Source organism: Oryzias latipes, chromosome 7 (genome assembly GCF_053564925.1).
Source record: "Oryzias latipes strain Hd-rR chromosome 7, Olatipes_Hd-rR_3.1".
Classification (NCBI taxonomy): domain Eukaryota; kingdom Metazoa; phylum Chordata; class Actinopteri; order Beloniformes; family Adrianichthyidae; genus Oryzias; species Oryzias latipes.
Window position 1 is genome coordinate 15,038,293 of NC_136243.1, and position 16,837 is coordinate 15,055,129.

The following is a 16,837-nucleotide window of genomic DNA, read 5'->3' on the forward strand; positions in this document are numbered from 1 at the left end:
ATACTTCCATTTTCATAGAGGCGGCGAAATGTTGCTCTTCCACTGATGTGCATATTCAAATTTAATAAAGCAAACACACATTCTGGGTGCATTTAATATCAGAAGGAGAAAACACCAGCGACAAAACACAGATGTACAAATGACACTTATTTTATTGACAGATAACAACATTCACATTAATTTAAAAATGCACATCCTGCATAAAACAGTTAAAAGATACCATTTGACGGACAAAACAAAACTTCCTTTATTGTACATAAAATTGAAAAAGGGCAGTTCCTCAACATTTTCCAGGACTGCAAAATCTGTCTAATACTGGATTTATGTCAATCTTGAGTTTAACTGGCTTTGTCAAGCATTTTAATAAAAAATACATTTTATTTTTGTAAAGTGACAAAATTCCTTTTTTTTGGCTTGACGCTTGTAAGTAACAAAAAGAATCCCTGTTTAAACTCACTGTATGTGTGTTTATGATGGTCAGTAACTGTTGACTTTGAAGAAATGGCAGTAAAGCCCCAACAACTGTGGGACTTTAAGTTCGATGATAATTATGGTTTTTACGTCAGTCGGATAAAGTACCCATTAAAAATACTAAATAAATATTTTCTCTTTTGATTGATTAAAATCAATTTTGTTCCCAAGTGCTTTTAAGCTGATCAAGTAAGGTCCGATAAAGCTCTCAAACCAAAGGAAAATGGAAAAGGATCAGGTTTTGTGTTGTTTAACAAGAAGCAAAAGCAGTTGCATATACTGACTGTATTCAGATGGGTGTCCTGTAAAAACTGGAATAGCAGGGAAGTGCAATATAGGGATTACTGTGACTGAACTATTCCAAGAAACAGAACACATCAGCATTCTATAAATGGCATTTCCATTGCTGTCATGTTGTTCCCATTCATCCTTTTGCTGCCATTTTACTAGTGACTTCAACAGCACGGCGGTTCTGAGTTGTGGCAGGTTGTGCAGCACACGTTATTTTGAACGCTGCCTTTCGGCCTCCACTACATAACTTGATGTTGGTGGAGGTTTTCACTTTTTTTATTTTTTCAAAACCTTTTAGTTTGAGTTTGGACGGAAACTCAACAGAAGTGTTTCAGGTACACAGGACGAGCTTTGGTTGGCATTCTGACTGTAGTACCTCCGCTCTGTCATGACCAGTGTACAGCTAGTGTCCACCTTTTATCGGCTGTCCCGTCACCCAGTCAAAGATGATAAACGACAGACTCATCACCATAAAAATGAACCCCAATAAAGTGAAGCATGCAGCCTGAAAGAAATAAAAACAGACAAATACATAACAGTTAATATCAACCGCACTTGTAGTGAAAAGTGTTTAAAATGTTGAAGCATTTTCAGTCCCGCACCTGAATCTTAGGTCTCGACTTCAAAGGTTCTTGCTCCTCTGGAACAATGCGGATATAAAAAATTCCAGGAAGGATGAATATGAGGCTGGGGGCTGATGTGGCTCCTGCGCATTGCATTACAAAAAGAAGACGTGGATTTATTTAAGCTTATGCATGTTGAGCTATTGCACAATTTAGTGATAACATGCCAGAACTCATAATACTAAGTGTAGATCTTTGTGAAGTCCAGATTTTATGGGGAAACGTACCAATGAGGCCAAATATGTCCTTCATGCTGGGCACAAATATAACAAGCACATTAACCAGGAACACGAGGGCAAATGCGATGCCTATGTGCCTGGCCCAATGGAAGGGTTTTTCATAGAACAAAATCTGAAGAACAGCTCGGCGAATCTGCAAATGAAAGGAATAGAGAAAAAGTAACGCCAAAAGCACCATATTTATCTGTTTTCTAAAAATTACACGAGTGAAGAAAACTGTTTGATATCATGCTGTCACTAGCTGAAAGTAAATGAATTGCTTTTTGTGCTCTGCAGTGAAACACTTCAGTGAGGTTGGTTTATTTTCTTAAATTTAAGACTCTAAAATACTTTTTTAAAGGCTAAAGAATAAAAAATTTAGCAGCAAAAAATTACAACAGATTATTTAGAACAGGGATGTCCAAATTTTTTTGCAAAGAGGCGAGATTTGGTGAGGTGGAAATGTGTGAGGGCCAACCATTCGCCCTGATGTTCTTTAACCGTTTTAATAAGATTAAATTTAAATAACTATATAATGAAAATTTTATTGCAATGGCATACTTTTAATTTTTTCTCATCGAACAAATACTTCTAAATTTATTTTGACCAAATCACTGTCGATTTGTCAATTTTACACCGTTCGTTCCCAGTTAGCTTGTCTTATTTAGCATCACTTGTCTGGTAGTGCCTCTTCCAGATGAGTATGAAAACGTAATTTCACAATCAAGAAATTGTACACACAGTTTTTATTGATTTTATGAAAGGAGCCTGGACGCGGTAGGTAATTTGCACATGGGCCACAAGACTACTGATAATGGTTTACATGATGCAAATTGTAAATACAAAAAATGAACAGTTAGATTAGTTTGAAAGTCACTGTGAAAACTAATGACTTTTAAAAAATAAAACAGTTTTTAGAGTTTAAAGAGAAGAAAGTTAAAGGAGTCTTTTTAAATGTTTCACCGTGGGGAACAATCACAACAGCTTATCTGTGCTGATGCTGATCAGCTAATTTTATTCAATCACAAATGCCCATCACAAACCGCTGATAGTGGCATGTCTGAGAAAACCTGCAGGCCAGCAGTCAAAACATGTTAAACTGCATCTTTAGCCCTTCTTTTTTCTCACAAAAAAACAAATCCTTATTAATCATTTATTTAATTTTCATAAAGGTTACACACAACTATTAAAGCACCGATTTTACTTTTCCTAACCACACTAACCTCGACAATAATTTCTCCCACTTTGATTGAATGATTTGTAGTTTTATTTCTTTTGTTTCCAAATTGTCTAGAATTATTATCTGTTGAAAGAAATAAAAGTTAACTGTTGTGTGAAATTTTAAAGGGGGTATTACCGGGAAAAGAACCACAGGGACGGTCAGAATGACGGCTACCAGCACGGCCAGACGGACGCACAGAATCAGGACATCCAGAGGGTCCACGCGGACATAGGTGTGTAACAGCTCAGATTCCACCCCACCTGCAACCATAAAAATGGCATAGAAAGCGTCAATAATAGCAGAGAAAACCCATAAAAAAACAAAAAACTAGCGGTGTTATATTGATGTGACTTCCAGAAGTAAAGGGTGTCTTACTGTAAAAGGTGAGGTAACCGAAAAGGGCGGTCAGCAGGTACATCACAAACATGGCCAGTATAGAAATATTGGCAACTGTCTGCATACGTTTTTTAGTGGCACTAAAGTAAAATCAGGTTTAAAAAAAACATATTTAGCACACTTTTCAGGGTACATCAAGTTATTTTTAAAGTAGCATAGAAGGACATTTTGGCTTACTTTCGTAGCTCGGTGTAGATCGGCAGCACCTCTGGATGGCAGACAAAAGCAAAAGCCAGAATCGGGACAGTGTATGCCGTCTACAAGACAAAACACATAAGTTGAGGGACACAATTGCTGATTCACCTATGCTTCTTTCTGTAAAATTGGTTGGTAGACGTTGGGCTTAATCTGAAGGGTGGTGTCATTCTGACCTGTGAGTTGATGGTGAATGCTTTGGCCCCACAATCGGTGCTGTTCATGGTGGAGATGTGGAGATGAGAGGAGGTTGTGTTTTCATACAGATACTCAGGAAATGGACAGGGGATGTTGAATTTTTTGTATATGACCTAAAGAGGAGGATCTACAGTCAAGCAGGGGCAAATATCACATGGATTAAAGAATAGTTGGCTTTGTTGCATCTTTCTGACTCACCGAGATGAGAAAAAACACCATGCAAGACAGGGAGAAGCCACTGGTGTAGCCAAGATAGCCTTGATTGCAATGAGAAAAATGAAAGTTATGTATGTAACTACAGTTCTATGAATCGCAGTTGATCGCCAGAGATGGTGCTTGAAGCACCGGGCTCTGGTGGTCAGGAGGAATGAATTAGAACTATGTTTAGAGCAAATCATTTCAGTGCCAGACAGGAAAAACACACAATAAAAAGGGTCTGTGGTGGTGTTAAAAAACACACAAGACAATGTGAAGGTTATTTAAAAAAAAAAAAAAAGAAGAAAAAAAAGATCGAAATGTCAACAAAACAACAAACATACCAAGCCGTTTCATGAGTGCTAGAGGAAAAATGATGACAGCACTAACAATGATGATCAAGTAGTTTCCATTCATGAACCACTCTCTAAGAGATAAGTACACAAGCAGATGGATAAAAAAAAATTAGAAAATCTACAAACAGAGGGGAAAAAAAAAGATGTTTTTGGATTTATAACAGAAAATCATATCTTAAGCTTACCCTGTGTTCGCATGTTTACCCAAGAACGCCTGAATAACCAGAGGCAGCTCCGATTTTACAATAAAAAGATAGCTGGACATTGCTGAAAAAACAGAAAAGAAGCTGATATTTTCTTTGTTTACATGTTTACTTGTTAAATATCAAAAAGTGGGACAAACATGAGGATTTTACCTCCAATGTTGTGGACCGTTATAATACAAGCAGCGAGCACTTTTCCCGGGTTGCCAAAAGCGTGATTCCCCAGCTGTTCATATGCTCGAATACCTGCACACCAGCACAGACAGAGAAAAGAAAGCAGCCTTTGATGTAAAAGATAAAAGACACCATTTTTTATTTCTGCATTTATTCTTACAACAATGGTTTTCTTTTATCATTGTGAGGCCTGCGCACCTTTGTCAGTTATGTTCTGGTTTTTGGTCATGTTCTGTTTTGAATTGCCCCTTTGTCTGTCAAACCAGTTTCAGTTCTGTCATGGTTCACAGCTGTAATCATTTCAGTTAACCCTCAGTGTATTTAAGTGTCTGGTTTTCAGTCCCTCTTATGTTGTTCCTATGGTTTTTGTAATGTTTAAGTTTATTTTTTCAATGTTGCTGTTTTTTAATGTCCAACTCTTCCTGACTATCATTTCTATTGGGTATTTAAGAAAAGAGCCACAAAGCAAAGTGCGACATACTAAGTTTAGCCTCAACGCTTCCATTGGAATTAAGAGGATTAGTGACAACGAGGTGCTACTAATCGGTTGTTGATTGATATAAGATTACAAAACTGTTTGCCTTTCATGAACGAATGAATAAAGGATTTTGTGTGTCCAGAATGATGGACAGTCTTTTTCAGTTTGGAGAAAGTTCATGTAATGAAAAAGAAAAGAAAAACTGCATAGGTGTAGTTAAAGGCCAGCTAAATAGAATTTTACAAAAAAAAAAAAAACAAAACCTCAGACGTCTTTGCTGTTTCTTAAAGACAGATGAGACTAAGATTAAGATGCTTGCTCATAAAGCGCAGCACCATCTTTAGTGAAGACCAAACGCAGCACAAACACTTCATACCAGCTGTCAGACTTGGTGGTGTGGAGATGAATTGTGCTTTCTTATAGCAGCCACAGCCACAGAGTCTACCATGAACTCCTGCAGAGTACTGGATTCTTTATCCAAAGGTAGGATTATTGTCTACATAGAAATTGGGTCAAGCTACTGTTGTTTTATTTTGGTCCAGTCAACACTAAACCTTCTTGAAATGTTATGGTGAGACTTTGGGAGCCGTGCATCAGCAAGTCCCTGCAGACCGCATGACCTTTGATTTCTGTAACAACATGTGATGTAGAAAATGTCATAGGAGAATTTATGACTTTAAAGTGGTTTCCAGAAGCTATTAAACTGGGGGTCTGTACTTAGATTTTCTACAGTTTTTCTGTTTCTTAGCACCACATAAAAGAATTGACAGTTTTTTATTTTTTTTTTTTGGAATTAAGATGTTTTCTAAATACAAAAAAAAAATATTTTACTTTTAAGATATCTGTGATGATATGTTGGGTGATTTGGTGTTTGCTCAGAACAATGTTAGTTTAAGGTGCAAAAAGTATTGGAATGTTCAAGAAATGTACTTAGTTCACTCACCATTTTTAACATGTATTATAAGGAATTACACTTCAATGCAGTAAGTAGTCATTTTAAAATAAATTACTAACAACAGATTTTTGAGAGTTTTGAAAATTAATAAAATGTTTCCCACCAAAAGTGTTTTTGAGATTTCATGAAAGCAGCCATTTTGAAATGAGCAGGAAAAGCCTTTCTACGGCCCCTAGTGCAATGATGATGAACTACAGGGCAGAAAACACAAAACATAAACCAAGTAACCAAAACCCAACGTATGAACCAAGGTCTTTACATTGGGTTTTTACAGAAAGTTTGAATAATGCTAATGAGAGAGAGTTCTCAGAAACGGTCTATCAAATATAATATGAATGGTTATTGTACAGGAAATAGAATAATAGTCTAACAATACATATTTTCAGGGTTGTTTTTTTATTTTTTATAATAGAGGTGGGTGAAATGTTTCCTTACCGACAATGCCTGCAGATCTTAGCAGGAGATGGATTGAATATGCCGACAGGATGGCAATGGACACCAGGAGGATTCTGTAACAAAAAAGGAGTTATGTTGGAGAGTTTCATTTTAAAACATCACTGACATTTAAGGTGGAAATGTGATCAGGATCTGTCTTGTGTCGCATAACAATTGCTTTGGTGATTCCAGTTGTTCAACTTGAACAAGACACTTGGATGCTGAGAGATAAGCTTTGCAGCAGCCCTCCACTTCCCTCCCCAACATGACTGATGCAAGCAGGATCTCATCACAAGGGTCTATATTTAACCAGACAAATCTGATTTAGAGGAGCTGCACATATATGAGCTCTAAGTTACATTCTAACGGGTCACATTTAGGCCAATAGTCGCTGTGCCTTTAATGCTGAACTAAAATAACATTGTCACTCCCTTGTTACTACAAATCCTCCCACAAAACAAATGGAGTCACATGACACACACAAACAAAACATAGATCTAGATTTGACCATATATGGTCCCTTTCATTACTTTATACAGACTGACTGCACTAACATATGATGATATTTATTTCATTCTTAAACCCCCAAAAGTGATAGAGGTAAGAACTTTTATACCGTTTTACTTTTTATAAAGGAAAAAAAAAACTTTTTTAAAATGCCTTCCCCTAAATACAAAAATACAAAAAAGAAAAGAAAAGGGAAGGAATTGTAATAACGCTTTCAAAATAAAATGTGCAAAACATTTTTAAACATCTTGTGTTCCCAGAAAATAAAGAATATCACAAGACAAACATCACTACTCTCATTTTGAAGCATCAAAGCAAGATCTATAGAGAAAAAAAACAAACAAGAAACGTGCTTAGTAGGATACTCACATAAAAAGAACAATTCCAGTGTTGGACATTGCAAAAGCCAGACCCAGAATTCCACTGCCCATGATTGCATTACTGAGGTTGAAGATGGACATGCCAAAGGAAGTCTTTCCCTCAAACTTCAAAAGGAGGAACACAAAGGCTGTCGTTTAGCTCAGAATAAAATACAATAAAAAAACTTTGCAAAACCCTAACACACAAAAAGATTGGGGGCTCACATCTGTGAAGTGAAGTTCTTTTTTTTTAATGGTGGTTTTATGTGGGAGAAACTCTTCATTTTCTGCCAAGCCATCAAGGGCATCAAACCTTCAAAAGAGAAGAAAAAAGTTTAGGCTTTCAAAATGTTTATGCCCTGAAATCTTTGAAAGACATTTTCCTGAAATCTGGAGTCATTGCTGCTTATCTTACCCATCATCCCTGCTGTGTCCATTTATCTTCTGCAGCTCCATTTAGGTTGGAATGATTGTTGAGATGCTATAAAAAAATAAAAAAGTGCTCTATCAGTAAAGCATTTCTTTAAATATTCTAACTGTTTACTCTTCACAACTTACAATTTCAAATGATTTCCATTTTTCAGAGTAAAATCAACAAAAATTAAATACAATGGAAGTTTATAATAAATATATATATCTGTTTCTGTGTGCATCATGTTACCCTTTAAAGCATGTGTCAAACTCAAGGCCCGGGGGCCAAATGTGGCCCTCCATGTCATTTTATGTGGCCCGCAAGAACACAAAAGTTTTTAATTTCTAAAAATAAAAATTGGTGTGTATTTATTCATATCTAGGGGGAATTGGACTTGAAATATCAGATTGGGCAACTATATATTGGGACTTAAACACACTCCATATAACCTAACTTGACAGAGTCAAATGTAAAAGATTTATGCTAGAGTAACAAGCAAACATGTTTTTTTTATGCAACTGTTATTGTCACTTTAAAAAGTTATAATAAATAAATAACGAGTTATTTAACAATCATTTTTCATTACATTTAGTTACATGGGGCAGCCGTGGTGCAGCGGTAGGGCGGTCAACACATGATCGTAAGATTGCAGGTTCAATTCCCGCCTTGCACGCCCATGTGTCGAAGTGTCCTTGGGCAAGACACTGAACCCCACCTTGCCTGGTGGGAGGTTGACGCCAGTGTTCGGCAGCGGAGCCGCGATCAGTGTGTGAATGTGTGTGTGACTGTAAAGCACTCTGGGCCTATGAAAGAGGGTAGAAAGCGCTATATAAGTATACGCCATTTACCATTTACACGTATAAGTTATATCTGGCCCTTTGAGGACAACCACTATGCCGATGTGGCCCTCGGTGAAAATGGGTTTGACACCCTAAGTGTTTTAGCTGTTGACAACTGGTCTTCAGGATGGATGTTTTTAAGGAAGTTTCATAGACTATTTACAGTAAAGGTGTTGGCTCACATCTATGGTACCATAAATGTTCAGCAGTGTGACAGTGGGAAAACCCTTGTCTCTCAAAATTCAACAGGTTAGTTATTTGTTTTTGGAGGGAGGCTAAAGCGTTTCATTTAAAACACAACATGATATGAGGGGCAGTCTTGAGAAAACTTCCAAGTTGTTAATCAAGGTCAAGATGACACGACCTAACAATTAAAAACTCACAAAGTATCGGGGCAGTAAAATAAGATACCCAAAAGTAGCCCCTCTCCCTAAAGGTCTGTGTGTGACAGGAAAAGCTTTAAGTTGTCAGAGGACTTATGTCGCTCTAATCTGCTGTGTGTCAACAGAGCTGGCACCGGCGCACTCTGGGAAGGAGCGCAGCTCTGCGGTTCAGCCACAGAGGTCATAAAATGCGGCTTCTCTGTGCGGGTCAAGCTGTTCTCTGGATTTTCACATCCAACCTCTAAGAGCCATCTTGCACTAAAGTTGCCATTCCTTAAGATTTTCCCACAGAACAGTGCAGCTTGACAACCGTGCAGAGCTATCAAAGGGTCCCTTTGTTAATGGGAACATGTAGTGTAAATAGATCGTTGAGGTCACATAAGGTAGCTCTTTTCACCGGTACTTGATGGCTTTCCTGTGGTGCGTACTCAAAACATCTGAAACAAAGTACCAAAAATACTCAACTTTTCAGTAAAAGCTGTTTCTATAATGCTTTAACCCAATTTTATGCTGCTGTGTAGGGAAATACTTGAGTCTTCACGGTCTGTATTTTAAAACAGAAGAGCAAAGGGTGAAAACAAGTCCTACCTGGTCGACAAGGAAATAGATCAGTTTAGAAATTTTCTTCAGATTCTACTATGGCAGAAAATGAATAAATAAGGTGGTGAAAAGAGCAAAAAAAAAGAGCATTGTCATGGAATTTTGGCATCAGAAATATCAGGACTCAGAATAAAACCCTATTGTGTTCCAGCAGAAAATATATCAGAATGACACCTGGATGTAGTTTTATTGCTGTTCTTTACAACTGTCAGGCTTCGCCTGCCACATGGCTTTTGTCTGACGCAAGACCAATGCTCCATTGACAGCCACTCTCATCATACAGAGAAGGATCCACTTACAGAAAAAGGACAGCCTTTGCTAAGCGACTCACCCTGGTGATCCAGATGGGCTTGGTTTCCTGGATTTTGGCCCGGATGAATCCTTGTCCTGTCCCCTCAGGTTTTAAACGGCCTGTGTTTTTATGCAGTCTTTTTCCCGGGAGTCTCTGCAAAGCTTCTTGGTAGTAGAGCGAGAAGAGAGTAAAGGAGATTACAGAGTGGGTGGGAGAGAGCAGGAAATGGGAACACCCATACTTAACCCTTTGTTTGAATCAGCTACAGGTGGTGAAACGTGAGTACGTGGATGCTTTGGCCAGGTGTCTGCATGGAGATGTGTCTCCAAAGAGGGCTATGAACTACCATCTGTGTTTAAAGACGAGCTGTACTTCAAGGCTAAATGTAATCATCACCAAAGAGTTCTCATGCTCAGAGAATAGACTCATAATTTTTAGGTTGTACTAAACCAAAGAGAGAGAAGTGAAAGGTATTTACAGTGGCCGGTTTGCATTCTCTTGGCAGACATAGAGGTACTAATTAGCTTAGGAGATAAAAGCTTTTTCAGGATTGTGCACATGTGATCACGCCTACGAGTGTGCTCAATCAAAGCCAAGCATGAGTCCTCACCTGTCACACAACAGCAGAAATGAGTGGACCAGCACCATACATGAATGTTCCCACGCTCTTTTAGCTAAAAATCTGATTAAAAAAGACATTTCTGGATTCATGCTTGAAAGTTAAAGCTGTGCTGATGAGGAAGGGAGAAGACATGTTCATGTTGTTAGAGGTTCTACTTCTGAGAGACACAATATTTCAGTTAACTGATAAAGTTCAACTCGACTGTGTGCTCTGCCTGCACACCCAGAAGACACCAACAGAGTCTTTATCTCACCCTGACACAAATCCTTTGGTGGGAAAAAAAAGACTTTATTCAGTTGCAGATTGTATCTGGTGCACACTACCATACAACGGTTGCGTTTTTGTACCTCTTGGGGGGGTTCTATCTGATTTAAGAAGCCGGTCATGGTTCAAAACATTTGAAAGAAAAATGTTTTTTTTTTTTTTTTTATTAAAATTGGATCAGAAGTTGAACCAAATTTTTCCATGCTGGGGGAGGATCCCTCCTTCATGTGGACACCCTTGAGGTTTCTTTGTTTTTTCCGGAATCCGGGTTTTTTATGAGTTTTTCCTTACTGCCAAGGGGGGTCTAAGGGCAGGGATGCCAGTTTAGTTTTAGTCTGTTTAGTTAAAGTTTAGTATTGTCCTATTGAATTCTATAAATTTATGATCCTTTTTGATTGTATGTTTACCTTACAATTACCGGTACGAAGCCCACTGAGACGACTGTTGTTGTGAGTTTGGGCTTTACAAATAAAATTGAATTGAAGGAAGTCAGTCTGAAAATATGTCCTCTGTGATCCTTACTGGTAACTTATATGTTAAAAAAAATCAACGACATTTATCAATTTTTTTTTAAGAATCAGTATTGTAACTTATGATTGTTTTAGTAGTGCCATCATCTAGAGCTATGATACTTTCCATGTGAGTCATACACTTCCTCCATTGTGACGATAAGCTGAAAAACAGCAAACTTACACACAAAAAAACCAGAAAATCAACATTCTTGAGCTGAAAGGTTAGCAAAACTTCAAAGAAAACAGATAGAAATGTCATTTTTGTGGCTGTTGTAAAGTCACAGTCCTGTGTTTTTTATGCCCTCATGACATTTCTCCACATAATGTGAAAGTGATAAAGACCACATGCTGAACTACACATGGAGCGTCAGACTTGAAGCCACTCCACTGGTACTCACCTCAGTCAGGAGGTTTGTCGTCCACACAGATTTGGCTTTAGGTAATGAAACTTGGTGGCTGCCTGGTATCCAAAACTTTTAAAGTCTTGAAGTTGGTGAACAGTTTCTCGAGCTATGAGCCGTGAGAAAAAAGAAAAAAAACACAGTAAAGGAAGGAGGAGTCAACATTTGCGCGCTAATTTCCTGCCATGTCATGCAGTCAAATGACTCCCTGCCCTTTATGGCTCAGGGTCACATGTGGATGTGGCGTTTCATTTGAGCTTAACCGGCGTTAACTACGGTACTCTACTTCATTGGAATATTTTACATGTTTGTTTTAGATTTACCACTGAGAACTTCTTACTGATCTGAACTTGTAATAGTAAGAAAACCAAAATGTTGATCAACCAAAAAAAAAAACAGATTTTTGACAAAATAACTGTTAAACTCACATGAAGTCTAATGAAGGTGTCCAAATGACTTTTTAAGAAATTTACAGTTATTTTTTCAGGCTTTACTCCTTCACAGAACAGAGAGTTGATCACTGACATTGCCATCTAGTGGGTAATTTATGAACACGTACAACACAACATAAAACACACAGGGTCCACAGGTTGTGAGCAAAGCATGGAAAACATCTGAAGTGAAACATATACTTACATATTCAAATAAATATCCTCAAACTGAAGGTATTGTCTGTCGAAAACTGACACATAATTAGAGAAACATGAAAAACAAAAACAAATGGGGAACATGGCTTCTTTATTTTATTTTATTTTTAGATAGCTCCTAAAGTCTTTCATTTTCTGCAATACAAAAGACAGTATAAAAATAGTACAGGGATATTGTTTTTTCTGTCTGTAAAAAACTTGAAACCCAATTGAAAATGAGGTTGCATGTTTTTAGTTTGACTAATTATGACAAACACATTTATTCTATGAATTGTATAAATAGAAAATAAAGAACACAATCCATGTTCTTTATTTTCTATTTATACAATTCATAAATAGATATGTATGGAAAAGGAAGAACACAATCCATGTTCTTCACAGAAATGTCACTTTCCTTTTTCCACCCACTCAAAGAAATTACAGCGCGCCTCTGGATTGGAGGCGTGTCCTTGAGGACGGGCACACACAAAGAACTGTTTGCCCACGTTTGGCCCCTCCTTCTTTACCGTTCGGAGCACGCATGGCTCCCTGTGGACCTTACAGCTGGGAGCTGGGGGGGGACCATGCAGGACGGACTTCCAGAACCCTAATGATGCCCCTTTTGACTGTGCAACAGTGGGCTGCACAGTGTTCTTCTGTTTGTCTGCATCCAGTACAGTGCACCGCTGGGATGAAGCATCAGACGCGCGTTCAGTTTCTTCAGCAGCAGCTGGTGTGACCGTGGACGAGTCTCTGGATGCTTTTGCTTTCTGGTCGCTTTGTGATGACGTAAATGTAGTTTCTTTTTCCTGATCTTTTAGATTGGCGACTTTGGGTTTGAAGAAGGAAAGCAGGTTCCCTTGAGGCTTTGAGGAGGAGCTCTGCATCTTAGTCTTTTTCCCTTTTGGAATGACAGAGTCTGCTGCTAACAAACGTTTTTTGACTGAATTGGCTCCTGATGGGTTTACATTCTCTGTCCTTTCGTCATCTTCTTGTGATCCAGGTAAAACACTCTTCTGCTCGGGCTGGCTTGATTTTTGATCCACCTTAATGAGAAAACGGGACAATTTTTGCTGCTTTCCAACAAACTCTGGCAGATAGCGAGTACAGAGGGGAGGAGGCTTGGAGCTCGGGAGGACAGAGCAGCTCAGTTTTCCCCACACAGGACAGTGGTCTGATCCTTCCACCTCTGGCATGATGTCGGTGGCCACAAATTGTTCTTCTGCCAGCTTACAGTCCGCAAATATGTAGTCAATGCGTGTGCCATAGTTGGTCTGGCGTGCTCCCGTGAGAGTAGACCAGCACGTGAAGGCATTAGTACGAGTCGGGTGGAAAAGACGGAAGGTGTCCACAAATCTTCCAGAGTTAAGCTCTGGTGCTTGTTTAGGGTCTTCATCTAAAACGTCTTCTGGACTGCCATTGTGCAAAAACTCATTCAGCCATTTTCTCCCAGGGTTATCCTCAAACTCATTCTGTGTGTTGGGAGAAAAGAAGTACATTTGTACCACAGTATCCACGAAGAAGCAAAATAAATATCAAAATTTTAATGCTTCAAACAAGCAGTTTGACATTCAGTATTATTATCTGCTGAAATTCTATCTAAATTGTTTCAGGAATATAGACATTAATATAATTTAGCTTCTTATTTATTTGGCTTTAGGGGTCATTCTTGAAAGTAAAGTCTTTTTTTTCTTGCTTTGATCCTGAATAGGACAAAACAACAATCAATTTTATTTCTTGTAATTAAAATGATTTGGGGGTTTTGGCCTTGAAAAACTGTAATGTGGTTCTAAGATGCAATCAAAGCCACGTTTTGTCTTGCCCACATTTTATTTCCTAATTCATTTAGTTATGAAAAAATCAAATCATTGATTTCTTTGCCAACTATCATTGTAACTGAACAGTCATTTATTTAGAATAAATATAAGTAAAAGTTGCTGTTATCACACGACCATTTAAAAAGGTTTTACTTACAGTTTCACAGGGGTCACAGTGGTCTATTGGGCGATGAGATGTATTCACATCACCCAAAACTATTACATGGCTGGAATGAAGAATAAAAAAAGAATACATTGAGATTGGACAGATTAAAAGAGGAGGAAGACAACAATTTATGTAAAAACACAACCCCCAAAAGTAAAGCTGTAACCTTACAGCACTTAAAATTTATAAAATAGCTTAAAAGTCAACAGAAAATTTGTGTTATTATTGAATTTGGTATTAAATAAACAGTAAAAGACTTTAAAAACTGCAAATGCTAAAAAACTCAACATTCATCAAGTCAAAAACAGCGCCTTATGAGAAATAAAAGGGTAGTGGCGAAAACTTTTTGCAGTAAGCAGGAAACACCTGCGCTTTATGCTCATTCTGAGGAAACCCGTCCCGTACCTCCCAGCTTTCAGTACGGCCTCAGCCCGATGCTGAAGCAACTTATAGAACTGCAGTTTGAACTGCTTTCGCTCTGGCTTTTCGGGGTCAGCCCTTGGACAATATACGTTAATTACAGTGAGTGTTTTCTCCTCTTGGTCCTGACACCTGTGAGGACAAAAACAAGGAAAAAAAATAATAATTAGAGTATCTTCCCTTTAAAAATCATCTAATGACTTTTGTAACGTTAATGGCTAAATTCATGAAATATTGATAGTCAAATGATTGCATTGCAGGAGTTAAAAAAGGAAGAGATGGAGAATACCATTTTTAGGGGGGTCAAATTATTCCATTAAACGTGCTTAATTAAAGACTAGTTGATGACCATTATCTATCATGTAAGGGTTAATGCCCGACAGGGTGTCTGTTATCAGAAATTAAAAGACGATGCAGAGGCCTTATAATGTTAGACGGCTGCTTCTGCAAAGTCTATTCATTTCTAATAAGAGTCACCTTTAAGAGCATTATCCCAGTCATACCATAGTCACCTACGAAAAAAAAAGCAATTATTAGTACTTTAATATTCTTATTTTTTAGGTTTAAATCATTTTCCCCCAAAAAGCGGACTAGATGATACGTGGTGCGATGCATAGTCATGGTAACGGCTACCGAGTCTGCACCAACCTCACTCTGCAGCAGCAGCAGCAGCAGCAGCAGCAGAGGGTAATGGTATATATTGTATGCTAAAAGGAGGAAAAGTTCACTTCCAATTGTTTCTATCAAGTCACAACAAAGAAACAAAGTCTAAAGTCCAAATTGTATCTTTTCTCTGGTTTCCCTTCCTCATGTTTCATCTCCTCCTACTTGTGTTCTCTTCTCTTTTTCTCTTCTACTTCATCCAAGTCTTTAATATAGTAAAATTTCCCAAACAGGTTAAAGGAAACTATAGACTCATTTTTTTCTCTACTGTCTTGCTGTTGTGATAAACTGTGGAGTAACATATGTCAACCTATGTGTTATGATATTAAGAAGTTTGTGGTCGATATTTCTTGGGTTTTTTTACTAGTTAAATTAGAGCACTCTGGAGCTGATGTTTGTTTTGTCTGCATGACATTTAAAAAAAACTTTTGATGGTGTAAAAGTAAACGTTGGAGATCTGTTACAATTAAAATACATAAATAAACAAATAAATAAATAAAGCCTCTTTTTAAGCTGTATTTTTATCTTTTATTAAGCCACAATGTCATGAATTTAAATGAAATTACCGGTACCTCAAAATGAGGCTTTTCATCGAATGATTAGGTTATATATAAAAATAGATTTGATTATTTAGTTACAGATTTTAATAATTAATCACCCCCAAAAAAAATCTCTCACATGATTCTGTGCTTTGTGATCATGGCTCGTCCTTCATTGTCCAAAAGCTGCAGCTCCTCGCTTGAAAACCCAGTTTGGTCTCCATAGCAACCCACAGCACCGTCATGGTTGGTCAGCAGGCCAGTGAGACCCTCCTCTGCTGCCAGCGGAGTAGCACTGTCTCTGCAGTAAGTTGCAACACCTGCATTTACAGAAATGGGACAATATACAGTTTACACACCCCAAAGTATCTAAACATCAAATTTGGAAAGACTGGATCAAGGTGCTCTTGCAATAATACATTCCTACAATTATGTTTTTATGAAAGAACGTTTGGTTTTTGTAACTGAAGACTCTAAATGCCATGATTAATCATAGGAATAAGCAGCGCATAAACAACAAAACATATTAGATTTAGTGACAAAACAACTTATTAAACCTGAGTAGCCGCTGCGTCCTCGACTGTAGCTGAAATAGGAGTTGTACCCGTCAACGATAGCAGATCCTTCATCGAGCAAGTCTCCTGAGAAACAAACGAGACCGACATGTCTGTGTTCACAAGACAATGATTGAACTGACGGCCCCGCGCTTATTGGCTTGCAGGAAGTTATTAACTGCTAAATACTTACTGGTGACTTTGGTTTCCTGTACACATATAATATCTGCATCTAGTAAATCGAGGGCACGTTTGATGCCCCCTTTAAAAGTCCTAATTCCATTTATGTTCCAGGTAACTATCTTCATAATGTGAAATTGCAGGAACCACTAATAAGCATGCAGCTAAATTCATGCAAGAACCGGAAGTTGATCCTGGGGCCAGCGGAAGTTTATTTCAAAGTATTTTTAACATTTATTTTTATATTTTACATTCATAGGAATTGCATTAA

At 37.9% G+C, this 16,837-nt stretch overlaps 2 protein-coding genes across 5 annotated transcripts; both read right to left on the minus strand.

Moving 5' to 3' along the window:
- Window positions 1-134: 134 nt before the first annotated feature.
- On the minus strand, window positions 135-12,261 carry LOC101166627 (sodium-coupled neutral amino acid transporter 3). 4 transcript variants are annotated; one of them, XM_078949833.1, is made up of 18 exons: window positions 12,238-12,261; window positions 11,599-11,710; window positions 9,842-9,963; window positions 7,692-9,454; window positions 7,502-7,589; window positions 7,287-7,402; window positions 6,411-6,484; window positions 4,522-4,614; window positions 4,351-4,432; window positions 4,154-4,236; window positions 3,813-3,871; window positions 3,593-3,727; window positions 3,399-3,478; window positions 3,201-3,301; window positions 2,961-3,085; window positions 1,613-1,757; window positions 1,365-1,468; window positions 135-1,267 (listed from the first exon to the last, which is right to left on the minus strand). In XM_078949833.1, exons 4-18 carry the CDS (start codon window positions 7,730-7,732, stop codon window positions 1,166-1,168), a joined length of 1,428 nt encoding a protein of 475 aa, XP_078805959.1. In that variant the 5' UTR covers window positions 7,733-9,454; window positions 9,842-9,963; window positions 11,599-11,710; window positions 12,238-12,261; the 3' UTR covers window positions 135-1,165. The 4 variants fall into 4 exon arrangements, with proteins under 4 accessions (XP_078805959.1, XP_078805956.1, XP_078805958.1 ...); XM_078949830.1 differs by having other exon boundaries at window positions 7,692-7,757; window positions 9,842-9,966; window positions 12,238-12,260; XM_078949832.1 differs by having other exon boundaries at window positions 7,692-7,757; window positions 12,238-12,257.
- Window positions 12,262-12,322: 61 nt separating this feature from the next.
- On the minus strand, window positions 12,323-16,760 carry apex2 (APEX nuclease (apurinic/apyrimidinic endonuclease) 2). The gene is made up of 6 exons (XM_078949828.1): window positions 16,580-16,760; window positions 16,390-16,473; window positions 15,972-16,152; window positions 14,616-14,762; window positions 14,202-14,271; window positions 12,323-13,699 (listed from the first exon to the last, which is right to left on the minus strand). Exons 1-6 carry the CDS (start codon window positions 16,692-16,694, stop codon window positions 12,635-12,637), a joined length of 1,662 nt encoding a protein of 553 aa, XP_078805954.1. The 5' UTR covers window positions 16,695-16,760; the 3' UTR covers window positions 12,323-12,634.
- Window positions 16,761-16,837: the final 77 nt, after the last annotated feature.

Coding starts and splice junctions, on each gene's coding strand:
- LOC101166627 (XM_078949833.1), bottom strand. CDS start 7,732: ATGGAGCTGCAGAAGATAAATGGACACAGCAGGGATGATGG. Junction 6,485..7,286: donor ACTGGAATTGTTCTTTTTAT/GTGAGTATCCTA, acceptor TTTTTGTTACAG/AATCCTCCTGGTGTCCATTG. Junction 4,433..4,521: donor AACGGTCCACAACATTGGAG/GTAAAATCCTCA, acceptor CTGTTTTTTCAG/CAATGTCCAGCTATCTTTTT.
- apex2 (XM_078949828.1), bottom strand. CDS start 16,694: ATGAAGATAGTTACCTGGAACATAAATGGAATTAGGACTTTTAAAGGG. Junction 14,763..15,971: donor ATCACAAAGCACAGAATCAT/GTGAGAGATTTT, acceptor TTGTCCTCACAG/GTGTCAGGACCAAGAGGAGA. Junction 14,272..14,615: donor GCCGTACTGAAAGCTGGGAG/GTACGGGACGGG, acceptor TCTTCATTCCAG/CCATGTAATAGTTTTGGGTG.